The 26,419-nt window shown below is 40.9% G+C and overlaps 1 protein-coding gene across 4 annotated transcripts in view; it reads left to right on the top strand.

Annotated features, from left to right (window-relative positions):
• Gprasp3 (G protein-coupled receptor associated sorting protein family member 3) overlaps positions 1 to 25,992 on the top strand; it is a 48,643-nt gene extending 22,651 nt beyond the window's left edge. Inside the window, exons 3-7 of one of the 4 annotated variants that reach the window (XM_029473486.2) lie at positions 20,253 to 20,798; positions 21,761 to 21,842; positions 22,160 to 22,231; positions 23,285 to 23,389; positions 23,658 to 25,992. In XM_029473486.2, the coding sequence (XP_029329346.1) occupies positions 23,948 to 25,567 (1,620 nt within the window). In that variant the 5' untranslated portion in view covers positions 20,253 to 20,798; positions 21,761 to 21,842; positions 22,160 to 22,231; positions 23,285 to 23,389; positions 23,658 to 23,947 and the 3' untranslated portion in view covers positions 25,568 to 25,992. The other 3 variants (XM_021153762.3, XM_021153761.3, XM_085838018.1) reach the window with 3 other exon arrangements.
• Positions 25,993 to 26,419: the final 427 nt, after the last annotated feature.

Genomic DNA, 26,419 nt, shown 5'->3' with positions numbered 1-26,419 from the left:
TCATGCTATTGATTGTTTCCTTAGCTGTACAGACACTTTTTAAAAAAAATTTCTGCTCTTGTGTTTTTTTTTATTAGATATTCTCTTCATTTACATTTCAAATGCTATCTCCAAAGTCCCCTATAACCTCCCCCTGCCCTGCTCCCCAACCCACCCACTCTTGCTTCCTGGCCCTGGCATTCCCCTGTACTGGGGCATATGATCTTTGCAAGACCAAGGGCCTCTCCTCCCATTGATGGCCAACTAGGCCATCCTCTGCTACATATGCAACTAGAGACACCCATGAGGAGTTACAGAGACAGAGTTCAGAGCTGAGATGGAAGGAAGGACCATCCAGAGACTGCCACACCCAGGGATCCATCCCATATACAACGACTAAACACAGATACTATTGGATATGCCAGCAAGATTTTGCTGAAAGGACCCTGTTATAGCTGTCTTGTATGAGGCTATGCCAGTGCCTGGCAAATACAGGACTGGATGCTCACAGTCATCTATTGGATGGAACACAGGCCCCACCCCCCTCCCAATGGAGGAGCTAGAGAAAGTACCCAAGGAGCTGAAGGGGTCTGCAACCCTATAGGAGAATCAACAGTATGAGCTAACCAGTACCCCCAGAACTGTACAGACGCTTTTTAGTTTTATGTGTTTCCCACTTCTCAACTGCTGGCTTTAATTCCTAGGCAAATGGAGTCATATTCAGAAAATCTTTTCCTAACATATTCCTAACTTACATCTTGTAAGATACTGCCTGCATTTTCTGCTAGCAGTTTTATCATTTCAGGTTTCAGATTGATGTCTTTGATTGACTTGGAGGTAATTTTTATGCAGGGTGATAGATATGGGTCTAATTTTATTCTTCTGCATGTGGACATCCAGTTTTCTCAGCACCATTTGTTGGTTATATCATTTCTCCTGTGTATTTTATTGCCTCTTTGTCAAATATCAGATAGTCATAGTCAGAGTACTCATGTTTGGATCTTCTGTTTTGTTCCATTGCCCTACAAGTCCATTTTTGTGCCTGTATTGTGTTTATTACTGTAGCTCTATAATATATCTTGAAGTCTGGAATGGTAATCCTTCCATTTGTTCCACTGTTCTTTTTGTTCAGGATTGTTTTTGTTACCTAGGGTCTTTTGTGGCTCAATATAAATTTTAGGATAGTTTTTCTATTTCTGTGAGGAATGAGATGGAGATTATTACTGGGATTGCATTGGCTCTGTAAATGACTTTTGGTAAAATGGTCATTTTCCACATTTTTCTCACCTCTACCAGTTCTGCCATCCTGCTGGTTTTCTTCCCTTCCGCCCCGGTATCATATATAAAAATGGTCTTATCAACATTTGGTCACCACTTACAGACTGAAGCTTATATTACAACCTCAACTCCTGATGGCCATTTGATGTAGGGAGCAAGTGTGTACTTTAACCTTGTCTCCAGTTTGCCATTTGAGTTTAGGGAACACGCTCTGTGCTTCAGCCCAGCTGTGGTACACCATTTGATACTAGGGGCTATGCCAATATTCAGGTCCCAACTCCCCACTGCCATTTGAGATTTGGTAGCCTCACTCTGAGTCATGAATATCCCTCCACCCCAGGTAATTCTATGAGGTCAAAGGGCCAGCCAAGAATCTAAACCCAGAACCAGTCTCTACCAGTCTCTACCAGTGCTCCTTTATTTAGATAATACCCAAGGTCAATGTAGCAATATATGGTTGATCCCTTACCATGCATGCCTCCCGCTTCCATATCCTATTATCTTTATATTCCTTGAAGAATACAAGCTATCCTCATTTACAGTCTCTGCGACTCAACCCTCTAAGAGATTAGATGGCTTTACATTAAGTGAATAGAAATCTTTGCTTCTTTCTTTTCGGTGTACAAAACTCCCATACATTCCCCCTATATGTTTTTTTTGTTTGTTTGTTTCTATCTTTTCCTAAGTATGTCCCTTTCCTTTATATCTTACCAATTAATAATTATTAATAAGAATCATTAATCACACTATGTCTTCTTTCTTCTTTGCCTGACTTCTCTCCACACACACTCACAATAGCTAACACACTACTACAAACTATTGGTGTAATATATATTACATATGTGTACTACATATATATTACTACACACCATTTGTGTACTATTGATGTTCCTTTGCTTTCCCAAACAAGACTTAATAAAGGATTGTTTTGTAGTTAACTGATTCTCAATGTTCATTGGGCATTTACTACTGGATAGTTTCAAACAGTACTCAAGTCACAGTGGAAATTTGAAGATACAATCTGGTTCCCTAAATAAGTCTAAAGAGGGGAAAGCATCACTTCAACCCTGCTACAACCTAGTCACTTCTGAACGTCACAAACACTTCCACTAAAGTAAAGAGTGATCTGAATTTAACTACCACCAACAAAAACTTAGCCAATGCTCTAACCTTAGATTGACAGGTTCCCCGTGCAAAACCCCAGGAAAACTTGTCTCCTCCAAAAATAACTTATCCTATAGTAATGTCTGTAATGAAAATAATCTAACTAAAATTCCACATACACAGTTTGAAAGGGCAATGATAAATATGCTAAAACAACTTAACCAGGAAACTAAATATATTCCTAAAGAATATAGACAAATAGATAGCTAAGATGAGACAATGAATTCAGATGTGGATATAAAATTCAATAAAGAGATAGAAATGCTGAAGGAAAAACTAAACTGCAATGATGATGGAAATGAAAAATACAGTAGATCAAATGTGATGGTATGAGAGTATAAGACCCCCGAAGCTGGGACTCCCCTCAAGTCCTGGGATGAGCTGGCCAGCACCCCAGTGACTCGAGAGAAAACCACACCTGATGCAAACTGCAAGAGGTTTTATTATCAGCTGGCTGAGGATGAACTCTTTCTGCTGTGCAGGGCAGGGGAGTTCGACCCCCGAGCGGTGACAGTAGGGGGCTTTTAATAGCTAGCTGAGGAATTGTGAGGACTTGGGAGTTGCTGGGCGGAGTTCTTCTCTTCCTGGGTGTCCTTGGTGAAATTTACAAGGCAGAAGGAGTGGGGAGTGAGTTCTTTCTGAATTTTTATCTCTGTGTCCTTGGCACAGGAAGCCAGGCAAGTGCCTGGCTGGGTCTTTTACAATTATCGCATCTCTGGTTGTAAAGTATAGAAACAAAAAGGCTTTTTGCTGGCTATAGAAAACTAAGAGCTTCTTTCTGGCTGTATTTTTAGAGATCAGGGAAAACAAGCTTGGGGAACGTCCAGGGGCTTTACCTTCTAGGGAGAAACGCTCTAAGTCGGGGTCTCACAAGAGGAGATGGGATGATCTAAATACATTATATTCATGTATGAAATTATCAAGTAATAAATAAAATGTGAAAGTTCATTAGAGAAGTACCGAATAGAATGGACAGAACTTCAGGGATTGGAATTACATTCAAAGTCAGTGATATATAAATGGAACCCACAAGATCTTTAGGACACCACAAAAAGACAAAATTTATTAATTATAGGCAAAGAAGAAGGAGAAGAATTTCAAGTCAAAGGAATAAGAAATACTTTAATAAAATCATAAAATATAATTCCCTAAATATAGGAGAAAGCTACCCATGCAGATATGAAAGGTGCATAGAACACCAAATAGACAGACTGAGAAAGAAAATCCCCATGCTACAAAACTAAATGTACAGAATAAATCAAGTGTTTTGAAAGTGGCAAGAAAGATGGCCGAAGTCACATATAAAATCAGGCCCATGAGAATAAGTGCTGACTTTTCAATGGAAACCTTTAAAGTCAGAAGGACTTGGAAAGATATATTTCAATTTCTGAAAGATCAGACCTGCCCAGCCAGCCTTACATGCCTAGCAAAACTATCTACTGTAATAGGAGAAAGAAAAATGCCTATAAAATGAAGGCTAATAGATTTTATGACCACCATGCTATCCCTATAGAGGATACTCAAAAGAATATTTCAGGGCTGGTGAGATGGCTCAGTGGGTAAGAGCACCCGACTGCTCTTCGGAAGGTCCAGAGTTCAAATCTCAGCAACCACATGGTGGCTCACAACCATCCGTAAAGAGATCTGACTCCCTCTTCTGGAGTGTCTGAAGTCTACAGTGTACTTACATATAATCAATAAATAAATCTTAAAAATATTTCAAAGAAGCTAGGAAAGTTTAGGATAGTGGTTAAACAAAAGAGAACGGAACTGGAGAGGTAGCTTAGCAGTTAAAACCATTTAGTGCTCTTGCAAAGGACTGCAGTTTTGTTCCTATTACCTGTATCAGGCAGCTCACAACTACCTTTAATTCTAGATCCAGTGGATCCTATATACTCTCTGTATTCTGGGATCCTATACACTGCATTCAAAAGCACAAAACCAAACCTAGACATAGATATACACATAATAAAATATTTTTTAAAAAACTATGAAAACACTCAAAGCTACAAAATCAACAAAGAGACAGGAGACACTATACACCTTTCAATAATAACCTATTAGTGGTCCCAATTCTCCCTATCAAAAGGCACAAGGTAGAAAATTGTATTATGAAACAAAACCTGTCCTTTTACTATATGTTCCTCTGGCATTTAAAAAATTTCCATTCCTTCTGAGATGTTGCCTGAGCCTTAGGTTAGAGGTTATATTGTACATTATAAATTGAGGTTAAGTACCCCAAGGTCAGTTGTTTTCTGCATTTTGAACAGCTGTATATTTCTCTTTCCTTTCCTTTCCTTTCCTTTCCTTTCCTTTCCTTTCCTTTCCTTTCCTTTCCTTTCCTTTCCTTTCCTTTCCTTTCCTTTCCTTTCCTTTCCTTCCCTTTCCTTCCCTTCCCTTCCCTTCCCTTCCCTTCCCTTCCCTTCCCTTCCCTTCCCTTCCCTTCCCTTCCCTTCCCTTCCCTTCCCTTCCCTTCCCTTCCCTTCCCTTCCCTTCCCTTCCCTTCCCTTCCCTTCCCTTCCCTTCCCTTCCCTTCCCTTCCCTTCCCTTCCCTTCCCTTCCCTTCCCTTCCCTTCCCTTCCCTTCCCTTCCCTTCCCTTCCCTTCCCTTCCCTTCCCTTCCCTTCCCTTCCCTTCCCTTCCCTTTCTTTTCTTTTCTTTCCTTTCTTTTTTTGGTGAAGAAAATGAATTTTGTTTTTAATTAAGACAAATCCTTCTCTCTCCCTCTTTCCCTCCATTTTCTTCTTTCCTCCTCCTTCCCTTCTCTTCCTCCTCCTCCTTCCCCCTCTCCCTCTTTCTCCTCCTCTTTTAAGCTTGCTGATTGGCTGGCTATTTGAGCATATGCACTTTAAAAATTCTTCTTATGTATGTGCATTCTTTTTTGTAGAACATGATTTTAATATTTTCAACTGTTGATATTCAACAAACATAATAGTTATTTTAAGATATACTTCGTTGTTATGTCTCCCTTTTCATTTCTGATTTTATTAATTTGGATACTGTCTCTGTGCCCTCTGTTTAGTTTGGCTAACGGTTTATCTATCTTGATGATTTTCTTAAAGAACCAGCTCCTGGTTTTGTTGACTCTTTCTATAGTTCTTTTTGTTTCTATTTGGTTTGATTATTTCCTGCTGTCTACTTTTTTTGGGTGTATTTGCTTCTTTTTGTTCTTGAGCGTTCAGGTGTGCTGTTAAGCTGCTACTGTAAGATTTCTTCAGGTTCCTTTTGGAGGCACTTAGAGCTATGAGTTTTCCTCCTACCACTGCTTTCATTGTGTTCCATAAGTTTTGGTATGGTGTGTCTTCTATTTTCATAAATTCTAAAAAGCCTTTAATCTTTTCTTTATTTCTTCCTTGACCAAGTTATCGTTATCATTGAGTAGAGTGTTGTTCAGCTTCCATGTTTTTTGTTGGTATTTAAGACCAGCCTTAGTCCGTGGTGATCTGATAGGGTGCATGGGATTATTTCAATCTTCTTGTATCTCTTGAGGCCTGTTTTGTGACCAATTATATAGTGAATTTTGGAGAAGGTACCATGAGGTGCTGAGAAGAAGGTATATTCTTTTGCTTTAGGATGAAATGTTCTACAATATCTGTTAGATCCATTTGGTTCATAACTTCTGATAGTTTCACTGTGTCTCTGTTTAGTTTCTGTTTCCAGGATCTGTCCATTGTTGAGAGTGGGGTGTTGAAGTCTCCCACTGTTATTCTACAGAGTGCAATGTATGCTTTGAGCTTTAGTAAAGTTTCTTTTATGAATGTGGGTGCCCTTGAATTTGGAGCATAGATATTCATAATTGAGAGTTCATCTTGGTAAATTTTTCCATTGACCAGTATGAAGTGTCCTTCCTTATCTGTTTTTGATAACTTTGGTTGAGAGTTGATTTTGTTGGGACCATTTGCTTGGAAAATTGTTTTCCAAACTTTTACTTTGGGGTAGTGTCTGCTTTTGTCAATGAGGTGTGCTTCCTGTATGCAGCAAAATGCTAGGTCCTGTTTACATATCCAGTCTGTTAGTTTGTGTGTTTTTTGGGGGGGTGGGGTGGAATTGATTCCATTGATGTTAAGAGATATTAAGGAAAAGTGATTGTTATTTCCTGTTATTTTTGTTGTTAGAGGTAGAATTATGTTTTGTAGGTATCTTATTTTGGGTTTGTTGAAAGATTACTTTCTTGCTTGCCCTAGGGTGTAGTTTCCCTCCTCATGTTGGAGATTTCCCTCTATTATCCTTTGAAGGGCTAGATTTATGGAAAGATATTGTGTGAATTTGGTTTTACCATGGAATACTTTGTTTTCTCCATCTATGGTAATTGAGAGTTTTGTTGGGTATAGTAGCCTGGGCTGGCATTTGTGTTCTCTTAGGGTCTGTATGACATCTGTCCAGGATCTTCTGGCTTTCATAGTCTCTGGTGAGAAATCTGGAGTAATTCTAATAGGTCTGTCTTTATATGTTACTTGACCCTTTTCCCTTACTGCTTTTAATAGTCTATCTTTATTAACTGCATTTGTTGTTCTGATTATTATGTGTCGGAAGGAATTTCTTTTCTGGTCCAGTCTATTTGGAGTTCTGTAGGCTTCTTATATGTTCATGGGCATCTCTTTCTTTAGGTTAGTTAAGGAAGTTTTCTTCTATAATTTTGTTGAAGATATTTGCTGGCCCTTTAAGATGAAAATCTTCATTCTCATCTACTCCTATTATCCATAGGTTTGTTCTTCTCATTGTGTCCTGGACTTTCTGGATGCTTTGAGTTAGGATCTTTTTGCTTTTTGCATTTTCTTTGACTGTTGTGTCAATGTTTTCTATGGTATCTTCTGCACCTGAGATTATCTCTTCTATCCACCTGAGATTATCTCTTCTATCTCTGTAGTCTATATTCTGTTGGTGATGCGTGCATCTCTGACTCCTGGTCTCTTTCCTAGGTTTTCTAACTCCAGAGTTGTCTCACTTTGTGATTTCTTTATTGTTTCTATTTCCATTTTTAGATTTTGGATGATTTTGTTCATTTCGATCTTTGCCTGCTTGATTGTGTTTTCTTGTAATTCTTTGGGGTTTTTTGTTTTTGTTTGTTTTTGTTTTGTTTTTGTTTTTGTTTGTTGTTGTTGTTGTTGTTGTTGTTGTTTTTTGAGACAGGGTTTCTCTGTGTAGCCCTGGCTGTCCTGGAACTCACTCTGTAGACCAGGCTGGCCTCGAACTCAGAAATCTGCCTGCCTCTGCCTCCCAAGTGCTGGGATTAAAGGCATGCACCACCACGCCCGGCTTCTTGTAATTCTTTAAGGGATTTTTGTGTTTCCTCTTTAAGGTCTTCTAACTATTTACCTGTTTTCTCCTTTATTTCTTTAAGGGAGTTATTTATGTCCTTCTTAAAGTCCTCTATCACCATCATGAGAAGTGATTTTAGATCTGATTCTTGTTTTTCTGATGTGATAGTGTACCCAGGACTTGCTATGGTGGGAGAGTTGGGTTCTGATGGTGCCAAGTAACCTTGGTTTCTGTTGCTTCTGTTCTTATGCTTGCCTCCCACCATCTGATTATCTCTAGTGCTACCTGCGCTCGCTATATCTGACTGGAGCCTGTTCTTCCTGTGACCCTGGTTGTGTCAAAACTATTCAGAATTATTCATTAAAAAAAAAAAACTATTCAGAGTTCAACTGTCTCTGTGATCTTGTGATTATAGGGTCCTGTGATCCTGAGATCCTAAGTGTGTTAGAGCTCCTGGGAGTAAAATTGCCTCTAGGACCCTGAGATCCTGGTGTGACCAAGCTCCTGGGATCCTGGGATCCTGTGGGCCTGTGCGTGTTAGAGTGCCTGGGAGTGGAGCTTTCTCTGGCTGTTGTGGGACTGGGTGTAGAGTTCGCTTCCAAGGTCTGTTCAGGGCACTGGCCCAGACCGAAAGGTCCAGTTGTAGATTTCTTTACTTACTTTATCTGCTGTTAAAATAAAGCTTCTTTGATGAGGGATGAAAGCTACACTTACAGGTGGGCATAAGGATAAGTAATTTAGAATGCAGTTAAATTATACTGGCTTAGCAGTTATCTTAAGAAAAGAAGTGCTTGTCAGTTGGTTAAATAGTTCTCTGGTGTTTTCCTTACTTTTATGCAGATTTAATCCCTCCTCCCTTGTGCTCTTAGAGAGTGTGGGTGTAGTTTTGGTGTAGTGCTTACTATACAGTACTGCTGTTTGCTGAAATCTGTTGGTTTATCTCAGGAAAGCTTGAGCATCTTGAATTGGACTGGGTATAATTCAGCTACTGTGTGTGATATGGAAGACTGCATTAAGCTTCTTTTATTTGAATTATAAAAGGGAATTACACTGGCTTAGAAAGCTGGTCATAGTAGGTTCTCCTCTAGGTTCCATGACCTCACCAGGAACATGTTTACAGTTCCAGGTATGAGTTACCTCATTGAGCAGACATTAAGTCAAATTAGAAAGTTATTGGTTAGCCGGGCGTGGTGGTGGTGGCTCACGTCTTTAATCCCAGCACTTGGGAGGCAGAGGCAGGCGGATTTCTGAGTTCGAGGCTAGCCTGGTCTACAGAGTGAGTTCCAGGACAGCTAGTGCTACACAGAAAAACCCTGTCTTGAAAAACCAAAAAAAGAAAAAAAAAAGAAAGTTATTGGTTATCTTTCAAGATATATGTTCCCCTGTTACATATTTGGGGACATCTTGCCCTTCAGATCATTGTTCTTGTTCCTAGGCTTTACAACTTTGTAGGACTATTGATTGTTTGCCTTCATTGGCACTGGCTGCTTACATAGCACCTTTGGATTCTATGAGAATTAGCCCTCAGGAAGGAAGCATCCAAGTCAGATCCAAACCCAATTCCTCCAAGTTCTGTGTTTGAAGTCTATTGTGTCTTCAGAAAGGGAGTGTTGCTTTGAGGTTCAGGGATGTACCTAAGGGCAATTGTTTGGGAACCTCATGTACTCACCCTGACTAACAACTCAAAGAGATTATGCCTAGATGTGGGGTTTTTGTTAGATGGTCTATGGTTTGGGAGGGAAACATTATCACTCCAACTGTCCTACTTCATGCAAACCGTGTATATATATACTTAGATATTACATATATATTAAATAAACATGTGGCATTTTAAAACATACTTGATGTTACTTATCTCTACTTCCTCTCCCCCCTCCCCCATTCCAGTTAAAGCCCTCCTCATTTTTTCCCATTTACTCATTCATAGTACCTGTGTTCTCCTATTCCTTTCTCTAGAGCACCTCTTCTCACTCTCCCTTTTCACTTTCCTGCCTTCTTAGTTAGACCATATTAAATATTCATATCTAAAGATGCTGAGCTAGAGACTCATAAATCAGTGCTGAGCCCAATTGTCATCAAAGGGGCCTTTTTCAGCAACTGATGGAGACAGATACAGAGACCCACAGCGAAACATTAGGTGGAGTTTGGGGAATCCTGCAGAATTGAGGGAGAACAGATTGTAGGAACCACAGGGGTCAAGGACATTGCAATCCCATAGAATCAACTAACCTGGGCTCATAGGGGCTCACAGAGACTAAACTGACATCCAGGGAGCCTACAAGAGACTGACCTAGGGTCTTCACATATATGTTCCAGTTGTGTAGCTTGGTCTTCTTGTGGGACAGGCGCTATCTCTGACTCTTTTTGCCAGCTTTTGGGACCTTTTTCCTCCTACTGGGTTGCCTAGGCCAGCCTTAATAAAAGTGGAGGTGCCTAGCCTTTTTACAACTTGCCATTTTTGGATGATATCCATGGAAGGCTTGTTCATTTCTGAACAGAATGGAGGAGTGGGTGGGGCACAGAAATGTGGAGAGAGGAACTGGGAGGAGAAGAGGGAAGAAAAATCGTGGCTAGGATGTAAATAATAATAATACAATAGATGTTAAGCTATGATCTATAAACAAGAGTCAACATGCAGTGTTTGTCTTTCTCTGCATTATCTCACTCAATTTAATATTTTCTAGTACCATCTATTTACCTATGAATTTTATGATTTCATTTTTCTTTATAGGTGAATAGAATTCCATTGTGTATGTGTTCCGTATTTTCTACTTCTGTAAGTTTCAGTGTTTTTGGCTTCACATTGGAGTCTTTACTCCATTTGGAGTTTATTTTTTGTGCAGGCTAAAAAATATGGTTTTACTTTAATTCTTGTACATATGGACATCCGGTGTCCCTAGCACTGTTTGTTGAAAATGATGTCTTTCCTCCACTGTGTATATTTTATTGGTATTTTTGTGTTGTAGTTACATTCGCTTATATTTGAGACTTTTATTCTGTTGTATTGATCTATATTTATATTTTATGCCTGTACAAGGCCATTTTTATTGCTACAACTCCGTAACCTATCTTGAAATCTAGCATAGTAATTCTTCCAGCACTGTTCTTTTTTCTGAGGACTGATTTGGCTACTGAGGGTCTTTTGCAGTTTGTTTAAATTTAAGATTTTTTTGTTTCCCTGAAGAAGATTGTGGGGTTTTGATTGGGGTTGGGGTCATTCTTACAGCATTAAGTTTACCAGTTCACGAGCATGGGAGGTCTTTTCATCCTCTAGTGTCTTCTTCAATCTCTTTCTTTGAATCTTTAAAGCTTTCAGTGTAACAGCCTTCCATCCCCTTGGCTTTTTCTTCATTTAGGGTAATGTGGACTTTGGGTTTGTCATATTTATCCTTTGTTAAGGTATGTTTCCTGCAATTGACTGTTCCTAGTATTTTATCATGAGGATATGTTAGAGTTTGTCAAAAGGCCTTTTTGGTGTCTCTTGAGATGATCAATCAATTTTTTGAAAGTCCATTTATATGTTTTATTTTATTTAATGACTTATGTATGTGGAACTATCCTTGCATCTCTGAGATGAAGCCAACTTGCTTGTGGTGGATGATCTTTTTGATATATTCCTCTATTCAGTTTGCCAGTATTTTATTGAGGATTTTTGTATCTATGTTTATCAAGGATATTGGCTGGTAATGTTGTTGTTGTTGCTGCTGTTGCTGTTGTTTTTGTGTCTTTATCTGAATTTAGCATTAGGCTAATACTGGCTTCATAGAGGGAACTTGGAAATATGTCTTCTGAACCTAAGTTTTGAATAATTTAAGACCTATTGGTTGTAGATTTCTTTAAAACCTTGTAGAATTCTGTCATGAATCCATTTTGCCTGGGTTCTGGTTGGTTTTTTTTTTTTTTTTTGATTGTTTGTTAGGTTTGTTTATGGTTTGATTCACTTTACAGCCTGATTGAAGCCCCCTCCCTCCTCTTCTCCTGGTCCCACCCTTACACCCCCTCCCTTCATTCCCCCACCCTGGTCCATTAAGCCACAGCAGGTCTAATTAGGCTCATCCTCTCCCACTGAGGCCTGAAAGCTATGGGAAAGGGATCCAAAGGCAGACAACACAGTCAGAGACAGCCCCTGCTCCAATTGTCATTTTTACACTTTCTAGATTTGTTAAAAATACAGGTGCTTAGAACTATCAATTTCCTTCTTAGGACCATTTTAATGTGCCTCAGAGTTGTGTTGTGTTTCGTGTAGCATGTATTTTTCTACTACCCTGCTTTAAGCTCCAGATGGACCATGCTACCAGCCCTGCCCAGGTTCCTTCAGATCTGTGGATGAAACATACACACACACATTAGCTTATTTTCAACGTGCCTTCTTGGCTCAATTGTGGGGCACTTCTAATCTCCCTAATCTGCTGCTAGTGTGCCCTTGCCCATACTTTTAGCTTAGCACCCTAAATCTGCCCTCAACTGCGGTTGCCTTTCTACTCTCCCACCTGGGGAAATGGCCTATGGCCTTTCTGGCCTAGATCTCTCATGGCTCATCACCTTTTCTCCCTCCAAAGCTTGGTGAAAATCTCCCTCTCTCCCCTGCAGCTGCTAGCTTGCCTTCAGGGAGCAGGAAGTCCTGCTTATTCTACCCAGCTCACTGGCTGATAGCATCTTTATTGATGATTCAAGAACCAATTGGGGAACAGGACCTTAGCATTAGAACCACTCCCTCCAGTTTCATTTTCATTTAATCCTGGGAAATTTTAAGTACATTTCTTGTTTTCTTTTTAGACCTATTCATCATTAAGTAATGTGTCATTTAATCTCTATGCATTTATGTAATTACTAGATTCATTTACTGTTTATCTTAAGCTTCATTGCATTCTGGTCAGATAGTATTCATGGTTATTTCAATTTTTCTGGATTTGATGAGAGTTGTTTTGTGTCTCAGGATATGGTCTCATTTTAAAGCAGCTTACATGAGTTACTGAGTAGAATATATATTCTTTGATGTTTAGGTGAAATATTCTGTTTGATACGTATTCGATTCATTTAATGTATGGTGTCACTTAATTCTACTATTTATATTTTGTCCAGATGACTTATCTATTGAAGAAAGTGAGGTACTGTCAGTACCTACTATTACTGAGCTAGACTTACTCTGTATAGTTAATACCAATAATAGCATGTGTTTTTTTTTAAAAATGAAATTGGGTGCACCAGAATTTGGTGTATATATCCTTAGGACTATAATACCTTCTTGGCAGAATGATCCCTTGGTTAGAATGACATGTTCTACTTTATCTCTTTGATTAGTTATAGTATGAATTCTATTTTGTCAGATATTACGATATGTGACACCAGCTTGCTTCTTGGTTCCATTTGTTTGGAATTTTTTCCCCTTTCACTTTCACTTATCCTCAAGAGTAAGTTCAGTTTCCTATAGGCAAAAAAAAAGCTTGAGTTTCTTGTAGACAACAAAAACCATGGTATTTTTTTCTTAATTCATTTAAGTCGCCTGTATATTTTTATTGGAGAGTTGAAGCCATTAATGATTGTAAAGTTATTATTGAAATATGTATCCCAGGCTGGCCTCGAACTCTAGATCCTCCTGCCTCTGCCTCCTTCAGCAAATCCTACTGGCCTGCGGTTGATTACAGTCATTTTGTTGTTTTATTTATTTTTATTTCTTGTGGGTTTTGTTCATAGTCATACTTTGCATCTCAGTACTTATAACTAAATTTATTTTCCTTCTATAGTCTCTTGGCTTTGCTTATTTCTCTCTTCAGTCTGAAGTATTAATTCCAGTATTCTCTAATAAGGCTGGTTTGATAGACTTATTTTTAAGCATATTATATCATGAAAAGATTTTCTTTGATGTTCAACTACAACAGATATAATTTTTCTGGGTAAGTAGTCTAAGTTGATGTCACTGGCCTTTTAGAACTTGGAGCACATTACTCCAGGTTCCTCTGGCTTTAATTTTTTCCATTGAGAAAGTAGCCACTTTATGGATGGATTTTCATATATATACATGTATAACATATGTATGTATATACATTTATATATGTATATATATAACATATGTGTGTGACTTATGGCTTTTCTTTTGCAGCTCTCATATCCTCTATTTATAGATAAATGATGTATGTTTTAACTATAATATACCATGGGGAATTTAGTATCCAGTCCTGTCTAGTTGGTATTCTCTCAGCTTGTTGTATATGTACGGGTATGTCTTTAATTTGGAGAATTTTCTTCTATAATCCTATTGGAGGTCTGGTCTTTGACTTTAACCTGGGATTCTTCTCTTCTTATGCTCATGATTCAGAGATTTTTGTCTTTTCAAGGTCTTCTGTGTGTTTTTCCCTGTGGTTTCTTTCTACTTGATTCATTGTGCTTGTAAGACCTTTACTTGCATTTTGTAATTGGGTTATTGAGTTTTTCAATTCCACCTTTATTTCAGGTTGAGTTCTCATCAATATTTCTATCTCTTAGCCTTTCATATTGTTCGTGTTTTGTGATGTGACTTTGTACATGGACTTGCTTGTCTGCTATCATTTTCTAGCTTACCTCAGACTTACCTCAGGGCTGGTGCAGGAGCTGCATATCTTTATCTAGGCCAGAGAGTATGGCCATGACACTCACTGGTGAGGTTCTAAGGAGCTCACCAGGCCAGGCAGGTGCAGGAGCTGCATATCTAGAGCTAGGGCTAGGTCCAGGAAAGTACAGGAGGCTCTGGTAGGACTCATTCTTGGTGAGCTCAACAGGCAATATCAGTGAGGAAGCTGCACAATCGGAGGTAAGCCTGAGAGTATGGGGGTGGTGCTGGAGGGAGAGGCCCTGGGTGTGTGACCCGACAATCCAGGGTGAGGCCTCAGGGTGTAGAGATGGTATGAACAGTCTTTGTACTCTATGCTTGAATTTTAACTGTATTGGTCTTGTACAGATATTATGCAAAAACCACAAGTGCTCTGCCAGGAGTCCATGTCACATCCAGGAGACAAAAAGCATTTTATAGTGTTCCATCCCAGCTTCTACCTCATATACATTTTTCTGCTTCCTCTACTGCAATGTTCCATTTGCCTTACGGTAGGGGAGGATTGATATAGAGATGCATTTAGGGTTAAGCAGTTACATTTATTCTCAGCATTTAACAAGTTAGGAATTTCTGCATTAACCACTGCTTGTTTCCAAATGAAGCTTCTCTGACCAAGATGAAGAACAGCACAAATCAGATGGGTGGGGGTACACACCCAGCACTGGTGAGGCAGTCAAGCAAATCTCTGTGAATTCAAGGCCAGCCTGTCCTACAGAGTGAGTTCCAGGACAGCCAGGGCTACACAGAGAAACACCACCTCAAGAAAACAAGAACAAACAAACAAAAAGAACAGCGGAAATCTTTTGAGCATAACCATAAATATTTAGAAAGCTGTTTGACTTCATAGCCATTAATCAAAATAAGAATATCGGGTTTTAGCCTAGAATCTATGATGGATTTTTAAATAAGTGTACAATGCCAGGCATGAAATCTCTCCAATGGATTAAATAACAAAAGAAGTCACTTATTTGGCCTCATAACAATGGCCCTGCTACTATTGCACCAAGGGCCACATCTTGTCTGGTGGGCCACTATTGTAGTATGAGGGTTCAACACTAGATAAGATCACTGGTGTCTTTTCTTCTCCAACAACTTAAATAGTGCTTTCCAACACTATAAAATCTGTGTAGCAGGGACTTTCCTGGTCAGTTCAAGATTGATTTATCAAATAGGATCTGCCTTACTTAAGGTTTTACTGCTGTGAGCAGATACCATGACCAAGGCAACTCTTATAAGGACAACATTTAATTGGAGCTGGCTTACAGGTTCAGAGATTCAGTTCATTATCATCAAGGTGGGAGCAGGGCAGCATCAAGGCAGGTGTGGTGCAGGAGGAGCTGAGAGTTCTACATCTTCATCTGAAGGCTGCTAGCAGAATATTGACATCTAGGCAGCTAGGATGAGGGTCTTAAAGCCCATGCCCACAGTGACACACTTACTCCAACAGGGCCACGCTCTCAAATAGTGACACTCCCTGGGTCAAGCATATACAAACCATCACATTCCACTCCCTGGCGTCCATAGGCTTATCCAAACCTATGAGTCCATGGGGGCTATACCTAAATATAGCATAATTAAGAAATACAGTTATGGGGGCTGGTGAGATGGCTCAGTGGGTAAGAGCACCCGACTGCTCTTCTAGACTGCTCTTCCGAAGGTCCGGAGTTCAAATCCCAGCAACCACATGGTGGCTCACAACCATCCCTAACGAGATCTGACTCCCTCTTCTGGAGTGTCTGAAGACAGCTACAGTGTACTTACATATAAATAAATAAATCTTTTTTTAAAAAGTTATAAGAAATACAGTTATGCCAACCTCTAAAGTCCCCATAGTCTATAGCAGTCTCAACAATATTAAAAGTTCAAAATTCAAAGTCTCTTCTGAGATTCATCCAATCACTTAACTGTAATCCCCAGAGTAAGACAGGAAACCAGCTGGGCAAACTCCAAACTCTGTATTTCCATGCCAAAGCAGTCTTCAGATCTCCAACTCCTTTCTTACCTTTTTTGATTGCAACAAACTGCTATTCCTGAGCTGGTTCCACTCTCTGTTAGCAGCTTTCCTCAGAAGATATCCTATGGCTCTGGCATCTCAAAAATTTTGGGGTCTCCAAGTCCACTTCAGTGTTACAGCTTCTTGTTTCGATTTCTGGGATCCACACATGATTCTGGGCTCCTCCAAAGGGCTGGTGTCACTTCTCCAGCTCTGCCATCTGTAGCCCTCTAAATTCAAGTTGATCCACTCCATTGCAACTGCTGTTCTTAGCCATCATCCCATGGTACTGGCATCTCCAATATGCTGTGGTCTTCTGCTGCAAGTAGGCTTCACCAATAGTCTCTCATAGGCTCTCTTCATGGTGCCATACCTCAAATCCTTTGCATGGCCTCTTTAGTCCTGGGCCACAAACTACAACTGAGGCTGTACATTCACCAGTGGCCTTCCATAGACTCTCACAGTGCCAAGTCTCAGCTGCTCTTTATGACTCCTTCATGCCTTCAAAGCCAGTACCACCTGGGTGACTCTTACACATTACCAAGTCCAGCTGCAGCATGAAGTACAACCTTGGCTAGCTCTGAAACACAGCTTCTTTGTGCTCTCAGAAAACACTTCCCAGAATATTTTATCTCAGTGATGCTGGTCTCTTCTTAATCACCACTAATTTCTCTTTTTATTCGATATTTACTTTATTTACATTTCAAATGTTATCCCCTTTCCTAGTTTCTCCTCTGAAAACCCCCTATCCCCTCCCCTCTCCCCCTGCGCACCAACCCACCCACTCCTGCTTCCTAGCCCTGACATTCCCCTATACTGGGGCATACAACCTTCACAGGACCAAGGGCCTCTCCTCCCATTGATGACCAACTAGGCCATTGTCTGCTACATATGCAGCTAGAGCCATAAGTCTCACCATGTGTTTTCTTTGGTTGGTGCTTTAGTCCCAGGGAGCTCTGGGGGTACTGGTTAGTTCGTATTGTTGTTCCTCCTATGAGGCTGCAAATCCCTTCAGCTCCTTGAGTACTTTTTCTAGCTTCTTCATTGAGGACCCTGTGGTCTGTCTAATGGATGGTTGTGAGCATCCACTTCAATATTTTTCAGGCACTGGCAGAGCCTCTCAGGAGACAGCTATATCAGGCTCCTGTCAGCAAGCTCTTGTTGGCATCCACAATAGCGTCTGATGTTGGTGGTTGTTTATGGGTTACATCCACATGTGGGGCGGTCTCTGGATAGTCATTCCTTCAGTCTCCGCAATTCTTTCCATGGGTATTTTGTTCCCCTTTCTAAGAAGGATTGACATATCCACACTTTGGTCTTCCTTCTTCTTGAGTTTCATGTGTTTTGCCAATTGTATATTGGGTATTCCGAGCTAATATCCACTTATCAGTGAGTGCATATCATGTGTCACCACTAATTTCTTAGCTCCAGCTAACCAGCATCAATTGTCCCAGTAGTCTCCTTCTAGTCTTGACTATAAGGCCAGAGACACATGGCCAAAGCTGCAGAGTTCTACTGCTTGCAAAACTGGAACATGTCTCCCTTGTTCTATTACATTATCACTAGCTTCCTCTTTCCCTATTCCCTCACTGCCTAAACTCTGTCATTGATCTTGCTCTGTAGTTTGACCTTCAACTCAGAGATCTGCATGCCTGTCTCCTGGGATTAAAGGTGTGTAACTCCATGCCTGGATTTAAGCTTTTCTTCAACTAGAACTTGCTCTATTTGAGGCTGGCCTTGAACTCAGAGATGTGCTTGGCTTGCTTTGTCTCCTGGTATTAATGGTGTGTACTACCATGCCTGGATCTAAATTTAGCTGGGTAGGATCTTTCCCCAAAATCCCTTAATCTGTTCTCTCCTAGAGCACAGTATTAGGATCACTTCCTGGTGCTCCTTTAATACTTGAACTATGTATTTTATAGTTTTCCTTTCTCAGGTGGCTAAGTTTGTTTAAGATGCTCTTCATAAGACTTAACCAGAGAACAAAATATATGATGTGTTTCTGAGACATCCTTTGTCAATGCAATTAATCTGAGTCTCTTCACCTTAGCCTCAGGCAGACTCTTCAGACAATAGCAAAAAGTAGCCATATTCTTCACCAAAATATCACAAAACAGTGTCTAGGCCACATATTGACATTCTCCACTGAAACCTCTCAGGCCAGGTCCGCACAATTTAAATCATTCTCAGCAACAAAGTCTTCCATATTCCTACCAGGGAAACTCATTAAACCCCACTTAAAGCATTCCAATGCTTTCAAAATGCAAAGTCCCCAAATCCACATTCTTCTAAGCAAAAGCATGGTCTGGCCTATCACAGCAATACCTTAGTCCCCTGGTACTAACTTCTGTCTTAGTTAAGGTTTTACTGCTGTGAACAGATACCATGACCAAGGCAACTCTAACAAGGACAACATTTAGTTGGGACTGCCTTACAGGTTTAGAGGTTCAGTCCATTATCATCAAGGCAGGAGCATGGCAGCATCCAGACAGGCATGGTGCAGGAGGAGCTGAGAGTTCTACGTCTTCATCTGAAGGCTGCTCATAGAAGACTGGCTTCTAGGCAGCTAGGATGAGGGTCTTAAAGCCCATACCCACAGTGACACACCTACTCCAACAAGGCCACACTTCCTAATAGTGCTACTCCCTGGCCCAAGCATATACAGACTATCAATGTAACATATGTATTCAGGGACTAGTCATGTCTAATTCCTATTACAATAATTATCAATGGAGTGAAAGGACAGCTCAACTTTCACAATCCCTGCCTCAAAGGAGTAACACATATAGGATTCTTTGGGGATGCAAAAAATGGGTTTTTCTACTTCAATATAGAAAAAGTTGAATTCGCACATCTCCTTCAGTGGGGCAGGGGGTATGATGGCGTTGAATGTTTTGCATCCTCTCTCATGACTCGTGTCCTTTTGCCTACCTCTGTCTTTCCTTATTACCTAAAGCTACCTTCTCTTCGTCTCATTTATTAAATTTTTGGATTTTACCCACACTTCACCTGTTTGAGAGGAGTTACATAACCTGATACTTTTCTCTTTTATTCTCTTTTATTCCGTTTAGGGCTAATTCTATTCAAATAATTTTATTATATTTGAATAATTCTATTATAGTGTTAGTTAATACATAATTTGTATTACATCAGTTAATAATATAATTTATATTACTATCTAAAATAAAGTATGGTTTTCAGAAAAAAAAGGAACAAATTAAAATCTTTTAAAATATTGGTTTTTCTGACCTACAGCAAAAAAAATTGTGATTCTTCAGCAGTGGAGTCTTAATAGCCAGATGTGGTGTGGAACAAAGGATGTGGCAATAGCTTCTGTTGTTTTAGGTGCCACCGGGGCAGTGGTTCTCAACCTTCCTAACGCTTTAATTCAGTTCCTTGTGTTATGGTAACCTCCAACCACAAGATTATTCTCGTTGTTACATCATAACTGTGATTTGGCTAATGTTATGAATCATAATGTAAATATCTGATATGCAGGATATTTGATATGTGACCCCTGTGAAAAGGTCATTCAACCCTCAATGAGGTAGCAACCCATAGGTTAAGAACCACTGCTCTGAGGCCTCTTTAACCAGTAATTCGCAGTGCTTGGTACTGGGATTTTTATTTAATAAGTCGTGTCTTCTGAGAGCAGCAGCCTGGTCCACCCATGCAGGGTACCTCTGTTCAAACTCCTTTGTCTTCAAATTATATTTTAAAATTCGCTTGCATGCTAGTTGTTTGCTTTAAGGCTTCTTCATACATTCTATGTTTGGGTTGACCTATCACCTACTCTGCCCCAACCCACTCCCATGCCACCTCCCAGTTCTTTTATGTCATATGTGACCAGATGAGTTTTTAGTCCAAATAAGTCAAAGGAAGTAAAGTGACTTTTACCCCAGACCTCTGGTTGGTTTTCCAGGGACAGAAGTCTGCTTTACCCTGGGGGCAGCGATGAAAGCTGTAATGGGTGCTCCCATTTCTTTTCCTCTAGGAACTCCATGAAGCATTGAGAGAAAAACATCAAGAAGAATCAAGAGTCCTCTCTGCAGACTGTTGCTAGGCTACCTGTTCCCTCTCTAGCTGCAGTACTAAAAGCCCTCCTCCCTTTCTACTGGCGTCAGAAGCGAAGGGAGAACTGAAGGGTAGCAAGAGATGGAGTGCAGGGAGGGGCTGGCGGCCAGCAAAGCCCAGCTTCCTACTGAAGTACAGGGGCACTCAGTATCCCTCCGCTGCTCCCTCCTGTTCCACATCTCCAGACCACCTTCTCTCCATAGTCCCCCTCTCCAAAGCCCTCATAGACTCTAGATTTCAGCCATCTCACACACTGTTGTGGCACCCCCACCCTCCCAAAAAAGTGGCAGTGGTCTCTGGTTAGGGTGAACAGGGGTCTGCAGACGCCCACCGGTGCAACCCACCCCTCCAAGAGGAGTGGGGCTGTCTGGCCCCGCCCACTCCGAGTCGGAACTACAGTGGGTCCGGGAGGGGGCGTAGAGCCCCGTGCGCCGTATCCCTCCGCCCCCTTCCCGACACCCTCGAGGTGAGCTGTGCTTGCCGCATCCTGCGCAGCCCCTGCCTGTTTGGTGCAGAGACGTAGGGGCGGGACACGTCTCTGCCATTCCACTCGCGCGCAAACCGGTGGGGGTTCTGTGAGAGGATCCGCCAAGGAAAGAGATCAGCCGGGAGCAGGAGGGGGACGCGGGGGAGCCCGGAGACCTGGGCCGTGCTCCTGGCCAGGCAAGTGGAGGTGTGTCGAGGGCTCCGAGTGGTCGCACACTGAGGACCACTGCCTGGCCCTGACAGTCCAGTGGAGGCCAGCAGGATGCGGCCTCCCTGGAGTGTGCGTGGTGCTCGGAAACCCCAGGCGGTGGGGAGGAGGAAGCGGGAACCCGAACCGGGCCCTGGGTGCAGGGTGGCAGCCAGAGTGTCTTGTGTCTGAGGGTCTGGAGGCCTGCAGAGCAGATGGCCTGGCAGCAGACTCCCCCCCCCCCCCCCGGGCCCTTCTTGGTGTTTGGGCCCTGCAAGGATTGTGGGGGAGGCGCCTATGGGAGAAATGGCGGCGCGGGAGCTGGGGGTGGTGCCCCTTGGAGGTTGCTGTTCATGGGTTGGAGGCAGGTGACCAACTCTGGTGATGGTTCAGCTGTTTGGTGAGTCTACCTTTCTACCTGGGCCCTTATTCCAGAAAGGGATCCATGTGCCCTGCATCGTGGGTGCTGTCTCTTCCCACAGACTCCTGCTTGGTGGCAAAGTCTCTTGTCAGGGTGGTAGAGGTAGTGTATTCTGGGGAGGGTGAAACATCATTAGAGGGGCGATTATGAAGACGTCAGAACATAAGAATGAAAAGTTCATCTGCCTTCAATACAGGATTGTTTTATTGCCCTCTGTATTTAGACTCCTGTACCTAATTTACTGCAAGGAATTGGTCAAAATAAGGAGTTGGTCATATATACAGAACTCCTAACTATATAAATATTATGACATTGTCCTATCTTTTATATTCAGGATCCATTTTCTCAACATTTCACGTTGAACATTTGTTTTAATGTTCGAATGGACTTAAAGTAAAGGAGAACTTTTTGTGCAGGTGGGTGTTCAATTTAGAATATTTGAAATCACTATTGGAGTTAAATGTCTCTTTCTGGGACCCCCATATATCATCCCCAACTTTTTGTTGTCCCTCATTGTTTTATACAGCAGCAGTACTGGGGCGGGATGCAGTTTCTGAAGGTGGCCATTTGGGTCACACATGGGAGGTGATGGAGATCATGTACTTGGTTCCTAATTCTTTAACAGGTGTTTGAACTTGGGTTTTGGAAATCTGCCCATAAACCTATAATTTTATACCATGGTCAACTTTTTTTTTTTTTATATTTTCCTCAATATCTTTTGCTTTCTATATAGGTCGACTCTTCTCCAGCCAGAGGACTCTTCTTCAGTGGGAAGAATAGCATCTCTCGAGGATCCTGCTTTGTGGTAAGACTGGCATTGATAGCACGTGAGGCAAGATCTAGCTATACAAGGGGAGGCTGGTATTTCAAACATGACCTTGGAATTATTGTTTTCATTAGCTTCCCTGCCTTTTTCCCAAATATAGTTGTATGTGTTCCACTATCTACTTTTATACCTTGTATTTTTTCTTCAGACAAAGAAATTTAGTCCCTGAATGGGAAAATGCATGACTTTACCATTAGGAGGATGCATATTAAGTCAGATTACAGGTCTTGAGCACATCTGAGGGATAGTTAGGGCAGGGCTGACAACATGTGGGAGACATTTAATAACCCTGAGTATACAGAAACATGTGCTGTGAACCTTTCCAGGGGAGTTCTGTCAATCCTTTTAGTGGGATTGTTGTTGTTGTTTCTGTGTTGCCTTCTGCCTCTGCCTTTTTTATCCATAAACCTGTTTCTTTCTAGGTTCTTGTAGAGCAATGTCTCTCAACCTGTGGATTGTGACCCCTCTGGGGCTAGGGGTAGGGGATCAAATGATCTTTTCATAGCAGTTACATATCAGACATGCTGCACATCAGATATTTACATAACAGTCCATAACTGTAGCGAAGTTACAGTTATAAAGTAGCAATGAAAATAATTTTATGATTTAGGTTCAATACAATGCAAGGAACTCTTTTAAAGGGTCGTAGCATTAGAAAGGTTGAGAACCGCTGCTGTGGAGACTTAGAAGTAGTTGTTCACTTAGAAGGTAAGCAAGAGAACAAGACTTTATTAGGGTTCTAGTTGAATTTGAATGTGAGCATGAACCCACACAGATGAAACCAGATCTTACCTTGGCCCCAAGGTTTTCCAGCTTTCCAACTGTTGCTGCTCTCACATTCATTACAGAGAGTGGGAGGCCAGTGAGCAAAGATTGTATCAATAGATAATGAGCGGCTACTGAGTCAGAAAATGTAAGGAGAAGCCATAAGAGAACAGGGTATGAGGAAGTGGTAAGATTCATGGAGATACAAGTTTAGGTCAGTTTGTTAAATACTCAAAATTCTAATCCCATGTGTATTTTTGTCCATAGTTCTGCCTCTGAAGCCAGTTGGGTGGCTTTTCAGCAGTGGAAGTGAGGAAGGAGGAATTAATCCCATCACATCAGCGCACTTTAGTGAAGCCTTTCTGAAAACCTGTAAGTACCTGATGGTGTATCCCAGTATGGGACCAAAGGGGCTGGGTGCTCCTTAGCTTCTCCCACCCCAGCTATCTGTTGTGTATGGTGGAGAGAGAAGAATGGTCTGGATGCAAATACACAAGAAGTCAAACGAGATAGCAGAGTCTACTACTAATCTGTACCTTCAACCCCTAAGTCAAATCTCCTTTCATGTCCTTCTGTGTAGCTATCTGTATAAACGACCAAAGCTGGAGGACACTCAAAGTCTTTCTTTTTCCTACCTTAGGTCTTTCTCCACTGGTAGACTTGGATTGGGAGAAGATTGCTTTCAACGGGTCTGCCTTTGGAAATCATCGTCTTCTCCCTAACCTGAGTGTGTCTTTAATTTGTCCCTATCGTTGATAAGAGACTGTATGTCAAAAAAGGGGAATTTCTTAACGACTGAAGTGACAGTTGTCTTGGACTCTTTCTGCCAAGTTTATCTCTGACTAAGTTAACAAGTATAAAGATACCAGCCCGGAACAAACAGAGAACTAAGGATAAGACTCGACAGGTGTATATAACTGTGCTTCAACCATGACTGGTTCAAAGAATAAGGCTAGGGCACAGGCTAAACTAGAAAAAAGGGCAAGTGCACAAGCCAGAGCTGTGGCAGAGAGGGAGGCTGCTAATGCCAACCGAGGTGCAGGCAAAAGCCGGGACAAAGGGAAAGGTAAGGCAGGGTCTAAATCAGATGCAGTGGCAGAGGTGAAGGCAGGGTCTAAGGGAAAGGTAGTTGCTGAGACAAAAGAAGGAGCGAGACCAGAAGCCAAGACTCTTGTGAAAGGCACCTCAGATTTCAACCATAGGACTGAGAACAAGTTTGCTAGATCCACACGTAAAGATAAGCCCAGTAGTGATAACTGGTTCTGGACTGGAGAAGATTCTGGTATTAATTCCTGGTTCTGGAAGGGAGAAGAGCTTAGTAATAATTCTGTTGCTAAGTGTGAAAATAAACCTAGTACTAGTACCCAGGCTCGTGCTGAGGAGCCTGCACCTAGGACCAGCCACAAGTCTAGGTCAGGTGCTGAGGAGGAGGAGGAAGAGAACGTTATTGGGAACTGGTTTTGGGAAGGCGATGACACTGGTTTTGATACTGATCCTAAACCTGTGTTCAAAATAGTTAAACCTCAGCCAGTGGATGAAATTAATGAAAAAGATAGGCCAAAGGACTGGTCTGAGGTAACTATATGGCCCAAAGCTCCTGCTGTAACTCCAGCAGTGTTAGGTTATAGATCCCAGGATTCATCTGAGGCAAGGTCCTCTTCATATATTGTTCTGGCCTCAAATGAAGAGGAAACTTCAACAGCCTGTACTAAGAATACTCGTTCAAGCCTACCGTCTATACCTGAGTATCCATTTGGTTCTGATCCTTGCATCCAGACCTTAGATGAAATTAGACAGCAAATCAAGATCAGAGAAGAGAATGGCATCAAGCCCTTCGCTTGCCCTTGCAAACTGGAGTGCTATTTGGATTCTCCGGAATTTGAAAAGCTTGTTAACATACTTAAGTCAACTACTGATCCTCTTATTCATAAAATAGCACAGATTGCAATGGGTATACATAAGGTTCATCCGTTTGCCCAGGAATTCATTAATGAAGTGGGCGTGGTGACACTTATTGAAAGCTTGCTCAGTTTTTCTTCCCCTGAGGTTAGTATAAAGAAGGCTGTTATTACTCTGAATTCCTCCGGGGATGACAGATACAACAAGGTTGAATTTCATGTTAAGCATATGTGTAAAGAAACTGTATCTTTCCCCTTGAACTCACCTGGCCAGCAATCTGGATTAAAGATAATAGGACAGCTGACTACTGAGTCTGTCCATCACTACATTGTAGTCAGCTACTTTTCAGAGCTTTTCCATTTGCTGTCTCAGGGAAATCGTAAGACTAGGAATCTTGTTTTGAAAGTATTTTTGAATATGTCTGAAAATCCCAAGGCAGCCAGAGATATGATAAACATGAAGGCATTAGCAGCATTAAAACTCATCTTTAACCAAAAAGAGGCAAAAGCCAATCTTGTTAGTGCTGTGGCCATCTTTATTAACATAAAGGAGCATATTAGAAAGGGCTCAATTGTAGTAGTCGATCACTTGAGTTACAATACTCTTACAGCCATATTCCGTGAAGTTAAGGGGATTATCGAAAGAATGTAAAGAGACCCAGAAATTAAAGAGAACACTGAACAGTGTCCAAAATTTGATTGGCTATACATGCCCAAAGAGTTTTGCATAATATTTTGGTAATTACTGCTCACACATTTTTGTCTTAACATCTTTTACATATTATTACCTGTGGCAGGTTCTAGCTCAAAGCTAGACCATTTTTGATGTATCAAATAAATATTAACATCTTGAGATAAAAAAGTTTATTGATTTCTATCTTATCTAGATTAGCAGATTTTTAACATTTTACTTAAGGAAACTGTGATCCAACTGTCAGAAGTCCAGTGTCTTGAGGATTAGTATCTGCTTAGATCTGTTTGTGGCTCCAGACAGCAAAAGAGAACCTCCTGGTCTTGTAATCTAGTTACAGAAATAAGGCATATGCAAATAAAGATATCTGATGGTACTTACACTGTGTGTTTGTGTATATGATATATACATCTATATGCCTATTGCCAAACGTGCACTCTTGTTTCAAAACGGAGGGAGGTTACTATATGCTATTAAATATAAGAGTGATTTCTATTTTCCCCCTTTATCCAACTATATCAAACATTTCATTACAGAATACAAAATGGCCCTGAATTACACAAAACTACAGTATATTCATTTTAAAATTTACTTTTATAAATAAAATTCAAATTTTAGACTATTTTATCTGTCACGTCAAACAAGAAAAAGGTAAGCATGAAAAGGAAGTATTTTATTAGTTGCCATCACACACTTAGATTGGCATATTTTACAAGTTTTATTCCTTTTATGGTGATCCTGTGAGCTAGTTAGCTCATATTTTTATTATCTCTTATTCTGAGCATTTCCCAATCATAATTATAACCAATAAGT

The sequence above is a fragment of the Mus caroli genome, unplaced genomic scaffold (assembly GCF_978045245.1).
Source record: "Mus caroli unplaced genomic scaffold, Mus_caroli_1 scaffold_5, whole genome shotgun sequence".
In the NCBI taxonomy this organism is placed as follows: Eukaryota; Metazoa; Chordata; class Mammalia; order Rodentia; family Muridae; genus Mus; species Mus caroli.
Note: the sequence above shows the minus strand (reverse complement) of the source record. Positions and strands in the feature narration are given on the sequence as shown.